Source organism: Bufo bufo, chromosome 2 (genome assembly GCF_905171765.1).
Source record: "Bufo bufo chromosome 2, aBufBuf1.1, whole genome shotgun sequence".
NCBI lineage: Eukaryota > Metazoa > Chordata > Amphibia > Anura > Bufonidae > Bufo > Bufo bufo.
The window spans coordinates 343,124,872-343,152,099 of NC_053390.1; the positions used below are offsets into that span (position 1 = coordinate 343,124,872).

At 40.1% G+C, this 27,228-nt stretch overlaps 1 protein-coding gene across 1 annotated transcript in view; it reads right to left on the minus strand.

Annotated features, from left to right (window-relative positions):
* Window positions 1-27,228, minus strand: part of RORB (RAR related orphan receptor B) — a 117,245-nt gene that overhangs the window by 33,535 nt on the left and 56,482 nt on the right. The window contains exons 3-4 of the mRNA XM_040420310.1: window positions 13,399-13,540; window positions 5,082-5,483 (exon numbers count right to left, since the gene is read on the minus strand). Of these exons, the coding sequence (XP_040276244.1) occupies window positions 5,082-5,483; window positions 13,399-13,540 (544 nt within the window). The remainder of the gene's footprint in view (window positions 1-5,081; window positions 5,484-13,398; window positions 13,541-27,228) is intronic.

The following is a 27,228-nucleotide window of genomic DNA, read 5'->3' on the forward strand; positions in this document are numbered from 1 at the left end:
ATACATTACTTCTTGATGTAAAAGAGTGTAAACAAAATAAAAAATAAAAGTATTATTGTCTACAATGCAGCACAGATGATAACGGTGCACTGTAGCTCGTCACTTGCTGTCTCTTACTGGTACTAGCAGCACTTTACATAACCTCACATAGCGAATGTAATACTTTTCTAGAGAGAATTTTGTATTGTTTTCATGGTCTACACATATTAACACATTTAGAATTTTAGTACATAATGGCAAATCATAAGGCATACAGAGGAAAACATACAATAAATGGATTTGGGACCAAAATAACCTTGAATATTTTGACTGAGCGCTTGTTCTGGCACATTTTCTGCAGTGGAGCCAACCTGTTCTGTTCTTAACAATGCATAGACATTCAACAAGTTATCCGCTATCTCATGTTTATTGATTAGGATGAAAGAGCAGAGATGTGAGCGTACACTGCTTTGCAGCACAAGGCCTGTGAAATGAGGCTTCATTTATAACTCTCCAATCTCATGGAAATGTTTCGAAAAAGGTGGGGGATCAGAATCAAATTCTGTCCTGCTGGCAGACACTCTGTCTACCCCACCAGACTCCATTCATGAGTATACTGCACAAGAACACTGATATATGTGACCAGAGGATTAGGTGAGCATAGCTATTAAAGCATGACAGCTGTTTCTCAGCCAGTGGTACTGAATACAAAAGAACTACAGTATTTAAAAGCATGACATCCTTAGTTTTTGTAATCCCAAAAAATAATAGGGAAGAGGACTTTGTTTTTGGAAATGCTATTTTTTTGAGTAAACTGAGTGCACTTTGAGGGTACACGGTGCACACGTGGCAGGTTTATTGCTGAAATTTCTGAAACAGTCCCATTCATCTGAATGGACTGGCAGAAATCTATGTGAATACTGCAAAAAAAATAATTGTGATTTTCATTTGTAGAAATTTCTGTTTGTCACATTGAATATATCCTAATACTGTAGGCATATATTGCAATAGAAAATACAATATATAACAAATAATTATGATCAGAATACTAAACCTACAGTAACTACAGGCCAACACTTTTTGTTTCAGGAGCATGGAGACAATCCTGCGTCCTAGTCTTGGGCTAGATTAAAATAAATGTTTTGCTGAATTCTTCGTAGTGATTTTGTTATATAATATTTAAGTAAAAAAGAAAAGTGCTTTTACTTTAAAGTTGATAGTAAATAATACATATAAGACTTATTTTGGTTTCTGGTATTTCTGGCATTTTTCATATCGGCTATTAACTTTTACTGCCACAGGCTTCTCTATTGAACTTCAAAAACACCAGAAAAAAACACTTTAAAAATGTTACAAATTAAAGAGGTCACTAAAATTGCTTGTAAAATAACATTATAAGGGCTCATGCACATGGACGTGAAGGAAAACTGGCTTAGTGCCTATAGCAACCAATCAGATTCTTCCTTTAATTTTACAGAGCCCCTTTGGAAAATAAAAGGTGGAATCTAATTGGTTGCTATGGGCACTAAGCCAGTTTCCCTTTACATCAGTTTTGATAAATCTCCCCCTTTGTCTCATATTGCAGATAGAACCATGGGAAAAGGCTCCTTACAAAGCAAATAGTCCAAGAAATATAATTCTTCTTCATATATAGAATAATTCTTTATAATGTATATTTCCCAGTTTTAACTGCAATATGATACAAAATGGGATCAAAGGAAAACAGGATATGAAAAAAACATGGTTGCTTTCTCCAAAAAATAGTGCCACTATATGCAGGTTGTGTTTGGTATTGCAGATCATCCTCATTCACTTCAATGGGTTGTGAAACAAGTCACATTCTATGGACATGTGTGATCCAAGTTCCTGGAAGACAGCAGCTGCACTGGTTGCTCATATGGCCTGTCCGCCCCTGACTTTGTCCCAGATTTACTAATGTAAATGTACCTAGAATCTGTCTGAAAAGTGGAGCAAATTGGCTCAAGTAGGGTTTCTGCACTTTTACCCCATCTTGCTTGACAAGGGACTGGACTTAGCGGAAAGGAGAGGAGCTTCATGGAAAAGGGGCATATCCCAAGATTTGCGCCACAATTCTGGTGTAAAATTCTGTCTCAGAGTAAAGCCTGTATTACAGAGGCCGATTGAGCAAGCGATTGTCAGGAGTGAAGCGTTTCCTACTGGCAATCGCTTGCTAGCTAGCGGAGGAGACCGCTGCTATTACATGCAGTGATCTCCTCCGCACCATCACTCCTCCCCATACTGTCTAGTGGCTTGCATGCTTAAAAATCTAAATTACCCAATAAATTTGCGTTTTCCCGATGAACGAGCGATTATCGGCTGATAAATCAGCCAGTGTAATACAGCGCTAAACCAACCAATAGTTGGTATAAAGTCAGAGAAAATTATCTTTCCTTGCACCATATTCCTAATCCTGTCTGATTATTTCTAATAAATCTGGTGCAGATCTAGACAACCTAAATTGATTCCATCTATAGATCTGCAGATCTGTAATTTGTAAATGAGTAAATTAGGGTCTTTGTGTTGCAGTGGGTTGCTTTAGGCCCCACCACTCAAGCAACATGAAGTGTAGGAGCTCTGCTGAACCAGTCTCCTGTTATTCCTCCTGTAAATTTTTATCAGCATATGGGATAAATTACATAATAATTCTGTATTAAAGGTTGTTATGGACACAGAAATAGCAAATATGTGCAGGGGATTTCATTTTTGCAATTTATATCCATTGAAAGGCTTTTTTTCAATGGAAAAATTGTGCCTTTTTAACTTGGAGACTTTTTAAAGTTTAATAGAGGACTTTGACAGGCGATGGCTTCTACAGTACATTGTACTGCTTATGCAGTACATTGTATTATACTGTCAGTGCAATACTGACATTCACCATCAGGGTGCACCAGAGAGTTGTAGCCTGGCGAGCATTCACTGCAAGCAGGCCTAGGGACTTTATTAGTCCCTAGGCTTCCATGCGAAGACATTGGCACCCCGGCCTTTGACTTGCAGGGTGCTGATAGGAGACAGAAGAAGCCCCCTCTCTCTAAGTCTCTTAGATGCTGTGGTTGCTATTTTCTGCAGGAAAATCTAAGAGCTTAGTGGTGAGCTGGCAAAACCGTTAACAGATTTATTTAACCAATCATTAGTAACAGGAGTCGTCCCGGAAGATTGGAAATTGGCAAATGTCGTGCCCATTCACAAGAAAGGTAGTAGGGAGGAATCGAGCAACTATAGACCAGTGAGTCTGACATCAATAGTAGGCAAATTAATGGAAACCCTATTAAAGGATAGGATTGTGGAACATCTAAAATCCCATGGATTGCAAGATGAAAAACAACATGGGTTTACTTCAGGGAGATCATGTCAAATCTTATAGATTTTTTTGACTGGGTGAATAAAATAATAGACGGTGGAGGTGCAGTAGACATCGCATATCTAGATTTTAGTAAGGCTTTTGACACTGTCCCACATAGAAGACTTATCAATAAACTGCAGTCATTGAGCATGGACTCCCATATTGTTGAGTGGATTAGGCAGTGGCTGAGTGACAGACAACAGAGGGTTGTAGTCAATGGAGAACATTCAAAACAAGGTAATGTTACCAGTGGGGTTCCACAGGGATCTGTACTGGGACCGATTTTGTTTAATATCTTCATAAGTGATATTGCAAAAGGCCTCGCTGGTAAGGTTTGTCTTTTTGCTGATGACACAAAGATATGTAACAGGGTTGATGTTCCTGGAGGGAAACGCCAAATGGAAAAGGATTTAGGAAAACTAGAAGAATGGTCAGAACTCTGGAAACTGAAATTTAATGTGGATAAGTGCAAGATAATGCACCTGGGGCGTAAAAACCCAAGGGCAGAATATAGAATATTTGACACAGTCCTGACCTCAGTATCTGAGGAAAGGGATTTAGGAGTAATTATTTCAGAAGACTTAAAGGTGGGAAGACAATGTAATAGAGCAGCACGAAATGCCAGCAGAATGCTTGGATGTATAGGGAGAGGTATAAGCAGTAGAAAGAGTGAAGTGCTTATGCCGCTGTACAGAACACTGGTGAGACCTCACTTGGAGTATTGTGCGCAGTACTGGAGGCCACATCTCCAGAAGGATATAGATACTCTAGAGAGAGTTCAGAGAAGAGCTACTAAACTAGTACATGGATTGCAGGATAAAACTTACCAGGAAAGGTTAAAGGACCTTAATATGTATAGCTTGGAAGAAAGAAGAGACAGAGGGGATATGATAGAAACTTTTAAATACATAAAGGGAATCAACTCGGTAAAGGAAGAGAGCATATTTAAAAGAAGAAAAACTACCACAAGAGGACACAGTTTTAAATTAGAGGGGCAAAGGTTTAAAAGTAATATAAGGAACTATTACTTTACTGAGAGAGTAGTGGATGCATGGAATAGCCTTCCTGCAGAAGTGGTAGCTGCAAATACAGTGAAGGGGTTTAAGCATGCATGGGATAGGCATAAGGCCATCCTTTATATAAGATAGGGCCGGGGCTATCCATAGTATTCAGTATATTGGGCAGACTAGATGGGCCAAATGGTTCTTATCTGCCGACACATTCTATGTTTCTATGTTTCTAGGTTAAATGGCCTGCATTGTCACTTCTGCCAATTTAGGCCATTAGAGCATTAGCCTGGCTCTCAAGTGACAGCCGAGCCCCCGTTCTCCGCTGCACGGGAGACAAATGCAGGGCTTAGACTAGGCCATCGTGAAAAGGTGCAGGTGTAGCCTAGGGCTCCTTAGGGACCACGGTAAAAGGTATTAAGAGTTTAATAATTGCAGGTTTTTGTTTCTTAAATCACAGATAATCATAGTTATACTAGACAAGAATATAAATGGGTTCAGGCACATTATCAAAAATCCAGTCCCTTTCTTATGATAGTCATTGGGGGTCTCTACTCACTAATATCCACCATCATTATATTTTTGATGTTTAAGCTAACATGTGAATGCAGGGTAGGAGAAACATAGTGAAGATGAAAAACCCATGCATTCATAAAGTTTAAGATACATGGGTTCCTTCTTCTATCATAGACCTTCAAGGCCAGATTTCTGTTATGAGCATCAGATCAACTTACCTATTTCACTCATGCTTATTCCAGTTGTGATCTGTCCACTGTTGAAAGAGCTATACATAAATAAGTTTGGTACGGACGTAAGGTCATAAATAGGTTCTTGCTTTATTTGTTTCATTCCAGTTATGTCTATGCCTGATTGGTCCGGGGAGGGCTGGGCAGAATCCACACTGTAGTAAGCCTCAGACTTGGGCAAATCAATGACATGTCCATTGGAGTAAGTGGCTCCAGTCTCATTGTTGAGATTACTTAGACCATTGCTGATGTTGCTACTATATACCCTGGCTAAGGCTTCTGCCTCTCCACTTTGCTGTTGTCTCTGCTCTTGTAACCGTTGTTGGTGTTTCTGGACTTCAGCATACAGACTATCTCGCTGTTTTTTTGACATTCGCCCAAATTTTACAGCTGGAAAAACAAAAGTGGATGTTACTATATGCAAATATCACATTTATATTGTTTTCATGACATTTTTTCATTATTACACGTTGGGAAATGATATAGTGATGCCGCTCTGCCAGCTGCAATTTACAACTTTTATGTTTCAGATGTATAAGATTATATTGGGTCAATAGACAGCAAAGAGTTGAGATGCTTTCAGGCATTACCAACTTAAGTTTCCTATGCCAGTATAAACCCAGTGTGCTCAGGAGTGAAAAAAGCCGAATTTATTTAGAGGTGCATGCCTCTTTAAAGTTATGGCACATCCATGCACCACCAAATCGGTTTCTAGTAGTAAGTTTGTTGGACCAGCCCAATACCACTAAGCCCTGCCTGCTTTTTAGAAAATTACAAAAACGTACACATTTTTTTCACAAAATTGGCTTCCGAACAGCTATTGATATGTCCCCCCCCCCCCCCCCCCCCCCCATGGTGTTTGGTAGGAGCTGCTTCCCAGAGTTAAGTTTTAGTTTAATTTTAAAGAGACACTTTTATCAGAGCGTGGTATTTTGTTTTAAACTCAATATTCATAGAAAACATTTTTTATGAATTTTAGTTGTTTTTCATTTTGGCAGAACTACGCCGTTGAAAATAAAGTTTAAAACATTGAGACCTTCTTTATAGATAGTCTCTTCATTGTAAGAAGTGCAATTCTCATGATATTAAGTGTAGAATTGGGATAACACTATGACAGCTCTGTGGTTCTCCTGATAGGTCTAGATAAAAATATCCAGAGAACAGCATTGAATTTGTTTGTGCAATGTGTGATGCTCTAATTGAATCAGTACAGGGGACTCTCTCTGGTCATAGAGATGGTCTAACTGAGAGGGTTAAGTGAGACTGTCTGCCATGCTAATAATCCAAACAAAGGGGAAGTTAAAGAGCCAGGACAGTAAGAAGAATACATGTGACTTGAAATACAGAAGACCATCTACCCATTTTTTTTTTTATAACAAAACGAATACAATATTCGCATAGAGGTTATCAATATGGGCCCAAGAGTCAACTATCTGTGTTTTTCACTGACTAATGTGACATTAACTATAAAGGTGCTACCGCAAGTACCAGCCACCACACGATCATTGCAGGGCCGAGCTGTGGGCATGATATGGCCAAAAGCAGCAGGGTTGCCAGATTACTAATGAAAGAAGTGATCACTCCTTGCAGTTTGTTAATGGCCATGCGGATTGATGAGAAACGGAGCGACAGTATTGATATACAGCTAGGGTCTCCCACAAAATATGACCTAGGTTGCAAGCGAGCTTTTGACTGAATCCTCTCTAAAAACATCATTACCTTAATGTGTATGGGGAGCTCCCCACTGTCCACTGACAGATGATGTCGGGAGAGAGAAGGATCAGGCGAAATTAATATTTTGACCTTATCCTTTTGTTCTCTCAGGAGATAAGCCACTGCCAAAAGTGTCTTGGCAAAAACTTTGTCCCATCTCCACATTGACTACACATACACATTTAACGGAGCTGAACGTGTATGTGTATGGGGGAGCCGGGAGAGATAGTCATCTACCAAACAAATTACAGCTATTGAATGTGTATGGTCATCCTTATTCCCCTCTCTTGAGTAATAGCTATTGTTAGGCTAACAGCTATCTATGATATACAGTCAGGTCCATAAATATTGGGACATTGACACAATTCTCACATTTATGGCTCTATACACCACCACAATGGATTTAAAATGAAACGAACAAGATGTTCTTTAACTGCAGACTGTCAGCTTTAATTTGAGGGTATTTGCAACCCTAAATCAGGTGAACGGTGTAGGAATTACTTGTTAAGGAACCAAAAGTTATGGGACAGAATAATAATCATAAATCAAACTTTCACTTTTTAATACTTAGTTGTAAATTCTTTGCAGTCAATTACAGCCTGAAGTCTGGAACGCATAGACATCACCAGACGCTGGGTTTCATCCCTGGTGATGCTCTGCCAGGCCTCTACTGCAACTGTCTTCAGTTCCTGCTTGTTCTTGGGGCATTTTCCCTTCAGTTTTGTCTTCAACAAGTGAAATGCATGCTCAATCAGATTCAGGTCAGGTGATTGACTTGGCCATTGCATAACATTCCACTTCATTCCCTTAAAAAACTCTTTGGTTGCTTTCGCAGTATGCTTTGGGTCATTGTCCACCTGCACCGTCCAATGAGTTCTGAAGCATTTGGCTGAATATGAGCAGATAATATTGCCCGAAACACTTCAGTATTCATCCTGCTGCTTTTGTCAGCAGTCACATCATCAATAAGTACAAGAGAACCAATTCCATTGGCAGCCATACATGCCCACGCCATGACACTACCACCACCATGCTTCACTGATGAGGTGGTATGCTTAGGATAATGAGCAGTTCCTTTCCTTCGCAATACTCTTCTCTTCCCATCACTCTGGTACAAATTGATCTTGGTCTCGTCTATCCATAGGATGTTGTTCCAGAACTGTGAAGGCTTTTTTAGATGTTGTTTGGCAAACTCTAATCTGGCCTTCCTGTTTTTGAGGCTCACCAATGGTTTACATCTTGTGGTGAACCCTCTGTATTCACTCTGGTGAAGTCTTCTCTTGATTGTTGACTTTGACACACATACACCTACCTCCTGGAGAGTGTTCTTGATCTGGCCAACTGTCGTGAAGGGTGTTTTCTTCACCAGGGAAAGAATTCTTCGGTCATCCACCACAGTTGCTTTCCGTGGTCTTCCGGGTCTTTTGGTGTTGCTGAGCTCACCGGTGCGTTCCTTCTTTTTAAGAATGTTCCAAACAGGTGTTTTTGGCACTCCTAATGTTTTTTACTATCTTTCTAATGGGTTTGTTGTGTTTTTTCAGCCTTATGATGGCTTGCTTCACTGATAGTGACAGCTCTTTGGATCTCATCTTGAGAGTTGACAGCAACAGATTCCAAATGCAAATAGCACACTTTAAATGAACTCTGGACTTTTTATCTGCTCATTGTAATTGGGATAATAAGGGAATAACACACACCTGGCCATGGAACAGCTGAGAAGCCAATTGTCCCATTACTTTTGGTTCCTTAACAAGTAGGAGGCACATATGCAAACTGCTGTAATTCCTACACCGTTCACCTGATTTGGATGTAAATACCCTCAAATTAAAGCTGACAGTCTGCAGTTAAATCACATCTTGTTCGTTTCATTTCAAATCCATTGTGGTGGTGTATAGAGCTAAAAATTTTACAATTGTGTCGATGTCCCAATATTTATGGACCTGACTCTATAGCCCCCTAAAAAGTGAGACTTGGAAGATGCAGAATGACTGTTGAAAACTGAAAACAATGTATGCTCTGTCATGTATTTACATTTCAGTTCTTCCCCATCTACAAGCAGATGATCAGTTGGCTCCCAGACACTTAGTAGTGACAGGTCCGAAGTCAATGCCCCTTGTTTGAAGTGTTTCTCAGTATAGCCTTTAAGTGGTATTTAATTCTTTTATTACTTTCATTGGGATGGCTGGATTACTCACATTAACCCTTTCACGACTGCAATCTGTATATATACGTGATAGCTGCACATGCCCCGTGCAGCTACCACGTATATACACGTTCTGGCAGCTCTTTAATCCAAGCGCTGCAAAGCGCTTGGATTTAAGCTTCTGCCCCTGTCCTGCTGCTGTCACGGACAGCATACAGTCTAGTAATGCCGGCAAGGGGCCAATCAGAGTGGCCCCTTGCCGGCAATCGATCCGATTGGTTAGTCTGTGCAGACTAACCAATCGGATCGCGGCAGTGTTAAAATGCCGGTTTCAGGCTCTGATCTGCGCTCTGCAGATCAGAGCCTGAAATCGGTAATGTGTCCTGAAGCCCCCGATATGTGCCCCCTCCTTGTTCATGTCCTGCCCCCGATGCGGTCCTGCCCCGATCTGTGCCCCCTCCTTGTTCTTGTCCTGCCCCCGATGCGGTCCACCCCCTCCTGCACCGATCTGTGCCTCCTTCTTGTCCATCATCTTATCCTGCCCACCCCCATGCGGTCCGCCCCCTCCTGCCCCGATCTGTAATTTGTAAAATGCTGCCCCCCCTCCCCCCTTTCCAGCGCTGCCCCCGATCGGTCCCCCTTCTGTGTGTGATGGCGGCGGCTCCATTCCTGAGCCGCCGCCATCAGCAGCGTGTGTCAGCGCTATGCTGACACTGCTGTAACCCCACAGATGCCGCAGTAGCGGCATCCATGGGGTGATAGAGGGAGGGGGCCCCCTCTCTCTCAACCATCAGGGCTGCTGCGATCGCAGCGCCCGATGGTTGCCATGGTATAGGCGTCCAGTGCTGCCACCTACAGGCATCTGATTGTATTATACTTTGCAATGCAAGAGCATTGCAAAGTATAGTACAACCATCAGCCCCACTGGATCTTCAAGATCCAAGAGGGAACTGATAAAAAAAAATGTGAAAATAATAAAAGTAAAAATAAATAAATAAAAATGTAAAAAATAAATTTCCTTTTCCTATAAAAAAAAACAAAAAAAACAAACAAAAACCACACATATTAGGTGTCACCGCGTCCGTAACGACTATCTCTATAAATATATCACATCATCAACCCCGTCCAATAAACACCATAAAAAATAAAAACGGTGTAAAAAAAATAAGCCATTTTTGTCACCTTACATCACAAAAAATGCAACACCAAGCGACCAAAAAAGGCGAATATACCCCAAAATAGTACCAATCAAACCGTTACCTCATCCCGCAAAAAATGAGCCCATATTTAAGACAATCGCCCAAAAAATAAATAAGCTATGGCTCTCAGACTATGGAGACACTAAAACATAATTTTTTTGGTTTCAGAAATGCTATTATTGTGTAAAACTTAAATAAATAAGAAAAAGTATACATATTGGGTATTGCCACATCCGTAACGATCTGCTCTATAAAACTGTCACATGACCTAACCCCTCAGATGAACGCTGTAAAAAAAAAGAAAAAAAAAAACTGTTCCAAAACAGCCAATTTTTTGGCCACCTTGTCCCATAAAGTGTAATAATGAATGATCAAAAAATCCTATGTACCCAAAAATGGTACCAATAAAAACCTCAACTCTTTCTGCAAAAAATGAGCTACTGCACAAGACGATCGGTAGAAAAATAAAAAACATATGGCGTTCAGAAAACCAATCCAGCAAAATCTGCCTTCCAAAAACCATACGGTGTTCCTTTCCTTCTGCGCCCTGCCATGCGCCCTTACATCAGTTTACGACCACATGTGGGGTGTTTCTGTAAACCGCAGAATCAGAGTGATAAATATTGAGTTTTGCTTGGCTGTTAACCCTTAATGTGTTAAAGAAAAAAATGTAATAAAATAGAAAATCTGCTAAAAAAGTGAAATTTAGAAATTTCATCTCCATTTTCCTTTAATTCTTGTGAAACACCTAAAGGGTTAATAATGTTTGTAAAATTGGTTTTAAATAACTTGAGGGGTGTAGTTTCTACAATGGGGTCATTTATAGGGGGTTTCCACTATGTAAGCCCCACAAAGTGACTTCAGACCTGAACTAGTCCTTAAAAAGTGGGTTTTCGAAATTTTCTTAAAAATTTGAAGAATTGCTTCTAAACTTCTAAGCCTTCTAACGTCCTAAAAAAATAAAATAACATTTCCAAAATGATGCCAACATAAAGTAGACATATGGGGAATGTTATGTAATAAATATTTTTGAGGTATCACTTTCTGTTTTAGAAGCAGAGAAATTGAAATTTAGAAAATTGCTAATTTTTTAATTTTTTGGGTAAATTTGGGATTTTTTAAAAAAAAGGAGATATATATTGACTCAAATTTATGACTGTCATGAAGTACAATATGTCACGAGAAAACAATCTCAGAATGGCTTGGATAAGTAAGAGTGTTCCAAAGCTATTACCACTTAAAGTGACGCATGTCAGATTTGTAAATTTTGACCTGGACACTGGGGCATCAATGACCTTTGGTCATGAAAGGGTTAATAAACATAATTTCGAATAAACAACATGGCGGCTGCGAAATGGTGGTCCAACAGGAAGAAGAACAAAACATATAACAGCCTAAATATATTATAGTAAAAGGTATTTTTAGACAGAGCTGTTAACAATAAGTAGTTGTTTGCGCTATTAGCGAGAGCAATTTTATGAACAATGTCACATGCCTATTTTGCTTACATTGAGTAACCCAATGTTTTCATACTTGTACAAACTGTTCTAAAAGCTTCGACCATGAAACATTCAGAGACAGTAATGTCTGTGGTGAAGAGACTAATTGTTCTGCTAATTCTTTGGCCTGAAGAGCGATGTTTCAACATAACAAAGACCAGAAGAGAGTGCACTGCTTTAAAGAGCTTGTTAAACTCATTCATTGTTTAGCTGCCAAATTCTAACTGGTATCTGATGTAATCAATAGACCAGACATGACAATAGTAACAGTCCTTTATCGAATGCTCCTTAGGGTCTGTCTGGAACAATTGATCAACTGCTTTCAGCTGAGGAACACATTTACGTAGGGTTGTCATTATTTCAATGGTTTTATATAGTTGTTCCAACGCTTGAATAACTATATCACACGTACACTGTGAATAATGCTTATTATATATAATTTTTTTTTTTGCTGGAAATAAAAAGTAATATTGGAAAGTACAATATTTTGAACTTGTCTACTCAGGTATAATCCTTGTTTAATGTCATTGAAAGCTGTATAATCACATATTTAATGGAATTCATTGTTTAGCCAATGCACCCAACAACAAAACAGCCTTTAAACATTGAATCTACCATTACATCTTAAACAATTCAATCATGAGACTTTTCATAGACAGTATTACCTGTATAGTTGCCCCCTCTCATTTTACCAATAAGTATTTGTGCTATGAGCATTTTTAATTCACTTTTTGAAATAACTATGATAAACCAAATTAATGTAATTCCATAATATGGTAAAATACATCCCCAATGCTAAAAAAAAATATAAACTTAGCACATTATGAGCAATGCTTTTCATAAGTTTTTCATCTTGATTATATATGTTGTTAATATAAAAGATGAAAATCCCTAGAGATACTTGTGGTGAGTATTTTTTCTTTTGCATATCTGCCCTCCAAAAGCATAAAAGGAAGTCTCCGAGACCAGGAACTTTGGTTGAGATGGCTGGAAAGAATGCAAAAGTAAAAAAAATGGGGTCCTGTGTCACAGGTGCTCCAAATCAGAACTCCTTTCTCCTCCACTTCTAGTAACCTCTGGACTGCACATGTGACGTAATCATAACCTCCACATTCATGTCAACGCTACAGACCAATCAGTGCCCTCAGTAGTTATGTGTTAATGCGGGCATGTGACTACTGCCACTGCGGAGGCCATTGATTGACCAGCAGCAGTGACAGCATGTCATACCTTTGGTGCAACGAGGACCAGAAGAGGAGAAGAAGGGACCTTGGCAAAGGACTCCCCTGCATAATGGGAATGGGACGAATCCGTTTTGCAGCCCATAGACTTCTGTTATGATGGAATGAATAACGGAATGCCTCTAAAGACACAGAATTGCGTTATGGTCAGTGGTAACTGAATTCATAACACAATTCACCTTTAATCAACAAATGAAGTGTGAACGAATTTCATAATATGAAATTCGCTCATCTCTATTCATCACCATGCAGGAACAGGTTAAACTTTCACGTATTGAAAATGATTTGCTTGAACAAAGCTAACTGTAAGACTTAAGACTTTCAGATTCCCAGCTTCTTTTTTTTTCTAATCCAACCTGCACAGAGAGGTCATTTGACCTTCTCAAACATCATCATTCCAATTTTCTACTTCATACAAGTTATATTGCTCTTTCCGTGCTCCTATTGTATCTTGACTGCATTCGATGAGAGGTTCAAAAGAATAAAATTTTTGAAAGGAAGTTGACTTACCATCTCTAGACATTCCCAGGGCAAGACACTTTTGCAGTCTACAGTGTTGGCAGCGATTTCTATTTGTTCTGTCAATTAAACAGTTCCTCTGCCTTGGGCATGAGTAAGAGGCATTGTTTTGTTGACTTCTTCTGAAGAATCCCTGAAACAGTAATATATGATAAAGTATGAGCCTGTTATTCATGTTAATTAGAAAGTTTGCCTCAGTATTAAAGAAAAACTGAATTTTTAGGCTATTGATTTGTATATAATTTGCTGGATAACATTTTTGGTTTACACGACTCCTAATAGGATGTCATATAGCCTCAAACTAAAGTCTATGTAATGCAGACAGATAAAATGAAGCACAGACTAAAATTTATCAAGTGATTAAACTCTACAGAAGTGGTATATAAAAAGTTGGAGCCATTTTTCTATGGCGCCATGACTCCTTAATACTGAGCAACTTCTATGTACTACCTTATAGACTCTATCAGGTTCCCAAGAAATATACCTCTGTACATATGGCATTTAATGGAACATTCAAGAGAATTCAATAGAAAAAATGATGACATACAGAGTTAAAGTAGCCTTACTAGGGCTCATACCAAAACGGAACTGTGATTTGGCTGTGTACATTAGGTCTATGGGGGAATTTATCATAGATTGGTGTTTTATGCTGGTCTATGATTCTTGTGTTGCTGGAGGATGTGCCTAATTTATGACGAGGGACAGGATTCATCATGATTTAGGAGCATGCTATGGCAGTCCATGTGCTTAGACTGAAATCAATGTGCTTAGATTTCAGTCTTCATTTACTAAAGAAAACTGGCATAAAAGAAGATAAATATGCAGGGCCCACTGGCCATGCTGGCTCACTGTCTGGAAATAAAACTTAACCTTTATTATGATACAAAAATGAGTAGAGCTGAGCAAATCAATTCTAAACTGGATTAGGGTGAATTTCGGAAAAAGAGAGAAAAAAAATTAGAAAAAATTAAAGTTTGAGAAACAGGAGAGCAAAATAATGGAGTTCTAGGAGACCTTAGCATGTCATACACAAATGTTTAGGCCAGTTGGAGCACTCTTGATTTGGATACAATTAATTCAGACCTGAATGAATTTGATCATCCAATTTGACCAAATCAAACTCTAATTGAATTTTGAACGATTCAATCATCTCAAAAAATGTGTATCTTAGACTCAAAGCTTCTATACATAAAAAATGTTCCCTTTGTAGATGGGGTTGGATATTCATGTGGTTCACAAGTGCTGTGTAGGGTCAATATTCTTCAAGGACTTACATGTCTTAATCGCACCTCGATAAGAGAAAGCTTTACCCTCACTGTTCAGGAGATCACCCACCTTAAGAAAGGTGACCCTCAGCCACTGCAACCTAACCCTGACCTGTCTACCAGTCCTTAATTCCAACTGCAGCATAACCTACCATTTCCCTACGAGTTTTATCATGCATAATAGGCTCATCAAGGAGTATAGTCTTAAGTGGTCTCAATATTCAACTAATCTCAGCAGTGGCCCTTTGTATGTGGTCAGGGTTCTCCATATAAGGAGCTGATCCTGCCCATCCAAGAGGCAGGATCCAACTATTGGTCCTATCAGAGCCAGTAGGCCGTGGTTACTGAGAGCCATGTTTCTGCAGGGGAATCTATCAGCATACACCCCTTTGCAACATGAACAGAAAGCCAACAATTCTATCATATCCGATTTTTTTATTTTAAAATTTTTATTTTCTTTGTTAAATAACGTGTTACATTGAAAATAAAATAAAAACAATATTTGAATAAGAAATATATATGCCTAATATATGTGCTTAACACTATGTAAAAAAAAATCATATCTACATCAGTCAGACTCCATGTAATAAAGAATTCTGAATATTATGAGAATGGCAGGTGTCTGACACAATACAAGAAAGGTGTACCTAATGAAGTACTTAAAATTTACTATTAATTTACCTCAAGGTCTTTATAATGCACTAACATATTCTACAGCCTTGTACAGGGGCTGTAAGGGGCTCACATAAGTTACAATTGCAATCTTACGTCAGTAAATTTTACAATATGATATGCTTGTGGCTACTATACTCACTGCTGACAGTGATAAGATATACAAAAAAGTAATTTGCACGGGATGTGTTATAGTTACAGGCATATTTTTTATTCAGGTTTTGCAAATTCCTAAGTCAGATATTCAGTGAAGGTATCCTGTTCTACACCTTTAGCAGATGCATTAACAAATAAACTTACATAAAATCACATAGTAGAGCTCTACATGCCATGGATCAATGTACAACACACTTAGGGGGATGTATGAAAATGTGTAAAATAAATTTTGTTGTCGCCCATAGCAACCAATCACAGCTCAGCTTCCATCTTTTTCGGAAAGTGGCAAAACTTTGCGCAAATGCCTTTGAAAAAGTTGTAACCGTGCAGTTTGTGACTTTTTCACACCACAAATGTGGAGTATCTTTATGATAAATCTGCCCCTATGAGTTTAAAAGTGTTATTCATGGGATACAAATTAGTGGGAAAGGCTTCCAACTGAAATAAAAAATTAAAATAAGCTATACTTACCTTCACCCAATGACCATCTCAGCTAGTGATTAACTAAGAAAGCATCTCATGGATTCTGTGTGTGTCGAGATGGGACCAGGAAGCAGAATCCAGCAGATACCCTGCAAGCATCTGAATGGGATCAGCTGAGGATCGATGGGGGTAAATATTGCTTCCTTTATTTTGTAATTCCCACTCTGAGGTTTTCTCCAATCATTAAATTGGTGTATTTCTATAATAGGTATATGTATATGTCCAACAATGAATCTATCTCAGCCATAATGTCAGGGACGGATGTTTTGGGCCCAACAGAGAAAATTATTTTTGGGTCCAACCTCAATATCATCAATAATATAATAGGTTTTGATTCAGAGATATAAACACCAATGGCAAGTTCTTGGCTCCAAAGGCATCTCCAAATGTTTTTTTTTTTCTTGGACCATTTGGGGCCCACTATGGTATAAAAGCCTTGGCCCACCAGAGGATCCTGTGGTGCTCTGGTGGGCCAGTCAGACGCTGCGTAATATGCTGGTTGGCTGTTGGTTATAATAGTATCATAAAAATGTAATTTATTTTGGAGATTTTTTTTTTTTTTTACTTATTTCTTGATTTTGATAAATACTGTAATTCCTGTCCCCAGGATATCCTATGTTTTGAGGTGGGTGATTATAGAAAAAACTGTTGTCAATCAGATCAGTAATGTTCCCTGCAACAGAATGAATGGTAACCATAAACCGGTGTCACAGCCACTAAATTAGCAGGGACGTGACTTCATGTGATAGAGGTAGTACACTATGGACGAAAGCAGGAGCCATAGACTGAGAGGCATACAGCAGTTTAATGTACTTTAATGTACTTCTAAACAAAGTTTCTACATCTAACTTGTTTCTGCTTTAAGGTGTGTTCTATCTTCCGTAGCTAGGTGTATACTCAAAATGGTAGCCTCATTAACCATGACCTAGTACAGTAAAAACCTAAGTATAACCTTGTGGCTCAACTAATAAACCAGTAGAAAAAGTGTGATATATCACAGCAGCTTCCCAGTATGTGTATCCAACCTATTATAGGTCTCTCAAATGGAGGAGAACATTCACACGCCATTATGCCATTATTGTATAGTCTATGTCCACATGGTGATATGTGGAATCCTCTCGTTTATAAACAGTTGTAACGGTTTTTCATTTCCTCTAGCTTTTTCTTGCTTGTTTCTAAAGTCATTTTACAGATTGCTTCTTAATACGCCATCAGTTTAAGTGGTGCTACTTGTTTTCCCTCTCTTCCAATTACATGGCTTTGCTTGTTAGCTTTAATACTTTATGTTGCCGTCATTAACAGGAGTTTACTTCTGAAAAGTGTGTCATTGGGTTTTATTGTGATGTGAGCATGGCTCTGCTGGAGCAGCCTACAGCACATAGCTTTGTGAAGGGTAAATAAGGCTTCGTTTTGTACTCCACTATTATTACATGATTTAGGCAATTAGGTAGTGATGCAAAGAGAGCAAACAGAGAACACGCAGAGGAAGGATCTGTTAAAAGACTTCTCCATCAACCAATATCGAGCGAACACAAAACTGTCCTAGATTTTGTGAAAAAGTGACCGAAGACTAATCAACTGGTAGGTTTATATCAGATATAAGTAAACAGGTTGGAATTACGAAGTTAAGGAGGTCATCTAATATTTTTTTTAAAACATGATCGCTGTCTTCCAGAAACAGCGCCACACCTGTCCATGGAATATGACTGGTACTGCAGCATGGCTTCTCTAAAGTGAATGGTGCTGAGCTGTATTACCACACACAGTCTGTGGACAGATGCTGCTTTTTCTGAAAGAAAGCCAATACCTAATACACCACCTTCAAAGTGTCAGCTTCCTTTTTGTATCTGTTTAGTAAATACTTGTACTTCCTATGAAACAACAATTCTTGAACATTCTTTCTTAGAACTTGTCAATATGTTGTCTCTGTTATTATTCCTAAAAATGCACGACTAAATTGAAAACTGTCTGTTAAGAATCCAAATTATTAAAAAGGTGTGTTCCTACACAATCTGATACTATCAGCACTGGTTGGCTACTATCAGGCTGTGTAAGAAAACACCCTTTTTACATGGAGAATGGTAAACCTCAATGGTCAATGTTTTCATCCATGTACATGAGGAACAGCACAGTGCAGTGTTCTTGGAAAATATATACAGCGATACAAAAAATATATATTTTTAAGTTTTACAGCTTTTACACAAGAAATACCCTTAAAAAACTAAAAGTAACCCAAGACCCATAACTTTTTTTTTATTTCTACTAAGGACTCTTTCACACTTGCGTTGTTTTGTTCCGGCATAGAGTTCCGTCGTCGGGGCTCTATGCCGGAAGAATCCTGATCAGGATTATCCCCATGCATTCTGAATGGAGAGAAATCCGTTCAGGATGCATCAGGATGTCTTCAGTTCCGGACCGGAACGTTTTTTGGCCGGAGAAAATACCGCAGCATGCTGCGCTTTTTGCTCCGGCCAAGAATCCTGAACACTTGACGCAAGGAATTAATGCCTATTGAAAGGCATTAATCCGGATCCGGCCTTAAGCTAAACGTCGTTTCAGCGGATTACCGGATCCGACGTTTAGCCTTTTCTGAATGGTTACCATGGCTGCCAGGACGCTAAAGTCCTGTTTGTCATGGTAAAGTGTAGTGGGGAGCGGGGGAGCAGTGTACTTACCGTCCGTGCGGCTCCCGGGGCGCTTCAGAGTGACGTCAGGGCGCCCCACGCGTATGGATGACGTGATCGCATGGATCACGTCATCCATGCGCATGGGGCCCTCTGATGTCATTCTGGAGTGCCCCGGGAGCCGCACGGACTGTAAGTATACTGCTCCCCCGCTCCCCACTACTACTATGGCAACCAGGACTTTAATAGCGTCCTGACTGCCATAGTAACACTGAACGCATTTTGAAGACGGATCCATCTTCAAATGCTTTCAGTTCACTTGCATTGTTACGGATCCGGCGGGCACCTCCGGCAAATGGAGTACACAACGGATCCGGACAACGCAAGTGTGAAAGAGGCCTAAGCTGTGTGGGCTTGATTTTTACAGGGTGACTTGTAGTTTTCATTGGTATCATTTTGGGGTACTTAACATTTTTGGATTGCTTTCAATTCTGTTTTTTGGTGGTGAGTATGCAAAAAACTATAATTCAGGCGTTTTCTTGCGCCATTATTGTACATTATAAACTGCATGTGTTGAGTGGGTTATTATGTATCCAGCATTACCAAATATGTGAAGGGGTTCTTATTTTTGCAATTTTTTCTTTAACATGCAATCTTCTGAACGCTTCTATCATACACTGGTACTGCTTATGCAGTGTATAATATTGTCGGTGCTTTACTGACAGAAGCAGGCTGTGACAGAGAGGTGCAGCCTGATGGGCATACACTGCAGGCAGGCCTAGGGCCTTTATTAGGCACCGGCTGCCATGCCAAGATACCCTCATCTCACAATCTCATTTAAAGAGTGCCGATGGGAGATAGAAGGAATGCTGTCCCTCAAAACCATGTAGATGCCGAGCCCCTACTGTGGCACCAATTCTAGGCTGCCGTAAAAACACGATGACCTAGAATATAGCCCATTGATAACTACTGTAAAAACATATATTGGCAGTCATTAAGGGGCTAAAATAGAGTTTTCAATTTATATAGTTGACTTTTTAGCCCTTTCAAAGGTCAACTTTGGCATATTAGTCTGTTAGGCCACAGCCGAGCATACTATAGATTTTGTTGCTGAATTCTGCCTTTTTCCACAGGATCAGTGTCTACTGGTTGTGCAAATAAAGATTCCAACTAATTCGCATTTACGTTCTAAAAATATATTTCTTTTTGACCTGGGACACAGTTTTGCACTTCCTTGGTAGTTATCCCATTGTATGACACTACAATAGATTGTATAGAAATGCACATCAAATGGTAATAATATATAATTTAGAGTTCTGATAAAGGACACATCACTTTTTATGTTGCATTCGAAACAATTGATGTACTTTTATATTGCCAGACTAGTCATCCATTTCACTTGTCAACATAAATTTTTGCTAAATTTTAATATAATTCATATATTTATCTGCACTTTAATCTCCCCAAAGGGCAATTTTCTAAAATGTATTCAAGCATATGCCTTTAATCTAGCAAGATCTTTAATCTTACAAAATCACATTTTACATTATAATTTAATAGCGAAATAGGCATTTTTCAGATATACTGTCAGAATTATCTGTCTTTACATAACTGCTGGCAGTTGCTGATTGCTACACTGGTTACCATGTCCACCACTGCCCTGCTATCCCAAGAAGGAGAAGGCATTGCTCCACTCACCCTGTGTGTATTGGAGCTAGTATTCAGTGAAACTTCTCTGTAGTACTACAAAAGTTAAACTTCCTTCTTGCTTTCTGTTCAGTTGTTTGGTCTACCCCCTTGTCTGAGCTTTAGGTTCCTAGCTTGCTAGTGTTCCAGTGACGGTGTGCTTATCTGTTTGCCCATGAACTATACCTCTTCTTGTTCATTGACACTTATGATCCACTGCCTGAACCGACTACAGTGTGACTACTGTTTTGAACTATTTCTGTCTGTCCTGACCTCAGACCACTTTCACAGATATGCACAAACTCTGCCTTTCCTGACTGTGACCTGGTTTTGCCTACAAATTTTGCCTGTTTCCTTGGTGAGCTGGCAACTACACCAGGACTATTCCAAGAGGTAGAAGCCTGGGTAGTTTACATGCATCATAGTCCAGATCCCTGTACAGGGATTAAAGTGTGTAAACCAGGGAATTGCCAGGATAATGGCCTTAGGAGCCCAAAGTCAAACCAGTTAGTTGGTACAGTTGGTCCACAACCAATGATCATTACACTGATAGTTTCTGAAGAAAGGAATTTATTAAAATGACAAGTAATCATTATGTCCAAGGTGAAGGTAAAATTTGGCAAAGCAGACTGATATTATGGACTAAACGTGCATTGATGACACTTCTCTACTTCGCCTACATGAATGTTCTATGAAATAAACAAATAAATGAAAAGCTGAATAGAGAAAATCTCCTAGTGAAGAAAATGCCTAGGGCTTGATGATACAGAAGTGAATGTGGATCTGCTGTGCTACCAAACAGATTTCACTGGTTTTCTACTCTTAAGTTGGTTATCTGAGGGCCCTCCTTGGTCTTTACCATTTAAACCCTATACAGTGATCTGGACTCCACTTCATGGGAACTACAAGGCCACTACCTCTAGAAGTAGTCTCTGCTTAGTGGCTGCTGACCCAAGGGGCCTAGAGGCACTGGTGTGGAGCACCAAAAGATCAAGGAAAACCATAGTTAGGGACAAGACAATGTCGGGGCAGGCAGAGTATGTGAAATCTAGTAAACAGTCCAAAGGTCAGGTTGGGCAGCACAAGGTTAAAATAAGTAACAGCCACAAATCAGCTCAGACAGCAAAGGGTCAAATCCTGAAACAGAGATCAGTACACAGGCAGTAAAACAAAAAAAATAGCACACCTTTGCAGGAAACTAGATAACAAGAACCTTTTGCCCAGGCACCCTCCCACAGGAGAAGGCACCTTTTATACTCTGAGGTGGCCAGCCATAGGCTGGGGAAGATTAAGGTGTGTGCACTGTCCCGTTAGAAGCAAAAGAAAGTGCGTGCATGCCCTATTTTTAGTAAGAGGCAGTGTAGGACTCAGCATACATGGAGTTGGCAGTGCAGCTCTCCTCCAGCAGACGGACCTGCTGGAGGGAACAGCAGGAGAGGCAGGCACAGGCTGCCAATATAACAATCATGCATGTCTAACCTGTTTCCTGTCTTATGGAAATAGGGGACAGGCTCCATACAGTCTAGGGATGGGTAGGAATTTCAGCTGCTGGACATCTACGAACCAAATATTTATGGCATATTTTATTGATAAAATGTAAATGTTTGTGGTGGGAAGATTTCTTACCATGACAGGGAAGGCCTGTAACAATAACATCATCAGTGTACATAATTTTATACACACATATTTATTTATCAAAGATAATTGCTTCTGGAACATTATAAGGGAAATTTACTAATTAGCTGAGTGCTATATGTTTGAAGACCAACCAAGATGACTTTTTTACTCGTACAAATTTTGATAGAAAAGTTGTCATTTCACTTCTACATTATGGTATCCATTATAAGAGATGGACACCACTTGCTCTTTTTCTCATCAAGCATGGTGGAATTTACAAGACAGGGAGTTCCAGAGGTTCCTATGCATATGGGTGGCTATCCAATTACAAAGTCTGACTTTACCTATTCCCCCCCCCCCCCCCCATTTTTTTGTCATAAAAATGGTTGTGAACAATTCCTGTAAATAGGTTCTCATACACTCACAACTTCAATGAGCACCAGTAAGCCCCTGAACTGCATCTGCAGCATTTCACCCAAGCATCCAGTATCCTGTCTTTGTTGAGAAAGGGGAAAGGTTCCCTGAAACTGCTGTGTGCATATGGATTGCTCTTCCTTTTTGATGAGTGTCTGGTTTAGGTGATATGAGCTAATTATCATCAGTGTTGTTCAGTGGCTCTGCTAGGACTAAACCCCTGGGAATACATAGTACACAGTACTCTACCAATGCTGCAGGATACCCAAAAACACTCCTCAACATTGAAGCTGCAACACTAAGAGGGACATGCTGGAAGGGCAAATCAAGGAAGAGGCAGATGTTGTTAAGATCTGCAGCAGATCAGATTTGGAGCACCTAGCTCCAATCTGTGGCATGTGGGAGGAGCATAAAAGCCAGATTGAAAGCAACGTTTTTTACCCACATGAAACCTAAAAAATTGGATCAAGTCATGTGGAATGATTGTGTGATGCCTCCTGTTCGGCAACGTGCCAGTTATCACCACTTGTCGTAAGCTGGGAAGGACAGGATACTTGAACTGAGAGGCCTCAGTTTATCACTCTGCACAGACGGATCTTCTGATTAGAAGTGATCCATACTTTACTGCAAGTGAAGTTAGATGTCACATCCCAAGCTTAGGGCAGCAAACAGTGTCTACACAAAACTACCAGAAGGTGTTTGCATGACATTGGCTTATGAGCCAGATGTCCAATTACAGGTAGTTAATTCCTCTCTAAAAGGCTATCAGGATGCACAGCAAGACAGCAATGGAGGCTGAATTGGTGATCTATCCTCTTCAGTGATGAGTCTCGCATGCAATAATAGCTGGGGATTGGTCTGAAGACCACATGGGCGACATCATGTAGTACAGCCATTTCTCCAAGTGCCCCAGGTGCCAGGCAGCCTTCCTTTAATAGTTCAAATCAGATGTAAGGTTTAATTAACAAAAAAAAGGGGTTTATTAGCTCATATCCATGGAACTTTTCAGTTCTTTCACAGGACCTTTCTCAAGCAAAGGGATACTGATATCTCCTCTGCTAGGTAATTTGCATATGAAATGGATGAACAGTTTTTGTCATTTATAGTACTTTTATAGTAATGCACTTTGCAATCACTGAAAATTTTCATCATGTGATATTTTGATTGTTACATGCACTGTGGACACTTTATTTTGTATTGTATAAAAATTCAACTTGCAATGTATATATAATCATGGTTGTTCAGTATTACTTTGCTTCAGAAAGGTCCTGCACTTTAAACGGGTTATCTGAGACTTTAAGATGATCTGTTCTCTGGATAGGTCATCAGTATCAGATTGTGGGGGTCCAACACCCGGGACCTCTACCAATCAGCTGTTTGAGAAGGCACTGGCACTCGCAGTAGTGCTGCAGCCTTTTTTACAGCTTTCCTTAAGCCATGGATGACACGTTTATCGGTCATATGGCCTTGGCACAGCTCAGCCCCATTAAAGTGTATGGGACAGGCACACCTTCTCCATGCTCATCTAGCACAGTGCTGTACATTGTATAGCGGCTGTGCTTGGTATCTCATTCAGTCCCATTGGGAGATACCAAGCACAGCCGCTATACAATGTACAGCACTGTGCTAGATGAGCATGGAGAAGGTGTGCCTGTGCCTTCTCAAACAGCTGATTGGCGTGGGTCCTGGGGTATAAGACCTCCACCGATCAGATGCTGATGACCTATCCAGATGACAGTAAAAGAAGATGGTTCCGGCAGCATTCCGCAATATCAAAAAGTTCTTTAATAGTCACCTCAAGACATAAACAGCAACGTTTCGACTGAAGCACAGTCTTTGTCAAGCCTAATGACATCCATAATAATAGGCACATATATACCCCCCACATAAAATACACGCCCCATTATATCATCAATCCAAATCACTGCATAATAGAGAACATATGTATACATACTAGTTTGCATCCGGTGATACAACAGTCAAAATTGTGATGGTCGCCTCGGCGTTCCCACATGTGTAGTGCGCAGCCGTGCCTCAATCCATTTGCATATCCGGATGTGTTATTCGTCACCATAGTGACCGGCGGCGCACGTGTCTCCAGCCAATCAGCTACCATAGGTAACCGCTGACGTCATTGGCCGTGCGTCCACCCTGTGAACTTCTTTTCAATGCGCATATCTATGCGTCCACTTCATGAACCACATGGGGCCAACAGCCAATAACAGCACAGCGCAAGCGCCGGTATCCTGGTAACGATGACACCTCGGCAACGCAACTCCTTATGCTACTAAGTAATGTAATTTGTATTTGCATCAAGCAGATATATATGCGATGCTTCTGATTGAGCATACTATAGGACACATGTCCATCAGCGCGATTGCAAATTTAGCAAACAGCAGCATTATAGATTATACATATCACCATATGTGGCCGTGATGGAAATCTCATATGCCAAGACAGATACAGCAAACATTAACCACACACAGAGGATCTGTGGGTTTTGTATCATACATATATAATCTATATATATATCAAAGACAACAAACTGAATCATTGCAATATGGATTTGGGATAAATCACCCAGGGGTGTACTACATATATATTTAAAAAAACTTGATGTCCCTATACCTAAAGGGCAAACAGTGACCAATGTCAACCAATGGATGCGACATTGAATTCTATATTCAGGCCAAAGGGTTGTAGGGACCTGAGGGTGTGGATCCATTTAAGCTCCTTTTTCCTCAGGATTCCCTTTCTGTCCCCACCCCTTCTCAGATATCCCACACTATCGATCGCCCGAAATCTCAATTGATTTATGGAATGTTTGCATTCAATAAAATGTTTTGCAACCGGTTTGTCGAGTGCACCTGTTCTAATTGTGCTTTTATGTTTATTTATTCTTTCCCTCAATTCCATCGTAGTCTCCCCCACGTAGATCAAACTACATGGGCACTGTATCATATAAACAACGTCAGTGGATTTACATGTATAGTGACCTTTTATCTTAAATCGTTTACCACTGTATGGGTGTGTAAAACCCAGGATACCGGCGCTTGCGCTGTGCTGTTATTGGCTGTTGGCCCCATGTGGTTCATGAAGTGGACGCATAGATATGCGCATTGGAAAGAAGTTCACAGGGTGGACGCACGGCCAATGACGTCACCGGTTACCTATGGTAGCTGATTGGCTGGAGACACGTGCGCCGCCGGTCACTATGGTGACGAATGACACATCCGGATATGCAAATGGATTGAGGCACGGCTGCGCACTACACATGTGGGAACGCCGAGGCGACCATCACAATTTTGACTGTTGTATCACCGGATGCAAACTAGTATGTATACATATGTTCTCTATTATGCAGTGATTTGGATTGATGATATAATGGGGCGTGTATTTTATGTGGGGGGTATATATGTGCCTATTATTATGGATGTCATTAGGCTTGACAAAGACTGTGCTTCAGTCGAAACGTTGCTGTTTATGTCTTGAGGTGACTATTAAAGAACTTTTTGATATTGCGGAATGCTGCCGGAACCATCTTCTTTTACTTGCATATACTTTATGGCCTGACGGATAAAGGGCCTACGGTGAGGCTGCTGCATTGAAACGTACGCATTATCGTGAGACCGCATAGTGCTGCTTCTACTCTACCACTTGTATCTATTTCTGATCCGAGAGGCGTGCACTAGGGAGTTGGACGTAGTGGTGATTATCATCATGGAGGGTCCCCCAGGTCCAAGTAAGAACACGGAGACCTCGCTAAGACATATGTATATATATACCGATGAGGACATACAGCGACTGATCAATGTTGATTGATGTGATGTGGCCTTTTTGAGTTCCCCCTCCGTTGATATCCTAAAACGCAAAGTGGAGCAAGATCTCAAAAGATTGAATACTATGGAACTTCATCTTATCACTCTAAGAGAATATTATAAGCAACAAAGGATACCAAGGGGACTTAGATCTAATCTTCGCCCAAATTTATTTCCTACTAATGGTGACTTTTGTAAAGCCTTTGAAGCAATTAATAATCAATATTCTTTTGAGTTAATGTTATTAAACATAGACTTTTTGCAGAAAGAGGTTGACAACCTGAAAAAAACTACAGCCGAGTTGGAAATCCAGGTTCAGGACCTCATGAGTGTCGAGGATTTTACGGTATACAAAGAAAAGATCATGCAACATATTTCGCGACATAAGATGGAAGTGGAACACATCAAGAGAGATAAGTGGCATAGGGATTTGGATGACTACCAGTCTGGTAAAATATACAACTGGCAGTCATCTCAACCCCAAAGGTTCAACAGACGCAGGCGTGGCAAACGTTTTGACCAAGGTAAATTTGGTTTCAGCACCGGTGAATCTGATTCCGCTGATGAGTCAGGTGCGTCCATTTTTTTAGGCCCAAGCAGAAAAAGAGGGGAGGGCGATATAGAAGGGGCGGTAGGAAACACCATAGATCCAACAAAAACCCTCCCTCCAATACCTATAGAGGCCTCTACTCATACACAGATGAGAATAACGAGACGCGGACAGCGGAAATGATGAACCTTGTAGTGAACATCTCCTCCTCCCAGCTTGATACTGCACAGATTAATGTGCTCAGCCGGGGTCTGACTTTCTGCCCCACAACATCACGGGACTGGTTCGAATTCGAGCTCGACCTCCAGAGATTCTTTAGGCGTCTGAGATTGAAAGCCTTTTTTTCAGTTAGAAATAATGATGTATTAGACACACAATCTGGTGTGTCCACCAATATCTTATCTTGCAAAAATTTGGAATTACGCAATAAAAGTCACTTTGTGCCGCCGCAGAATAATCATGTGGTTGAAACATATATTGGATTTGTCAGGAAGCGGATTGACCAATTGAGAGCCGAGGGTACCCATAAGTTCAGA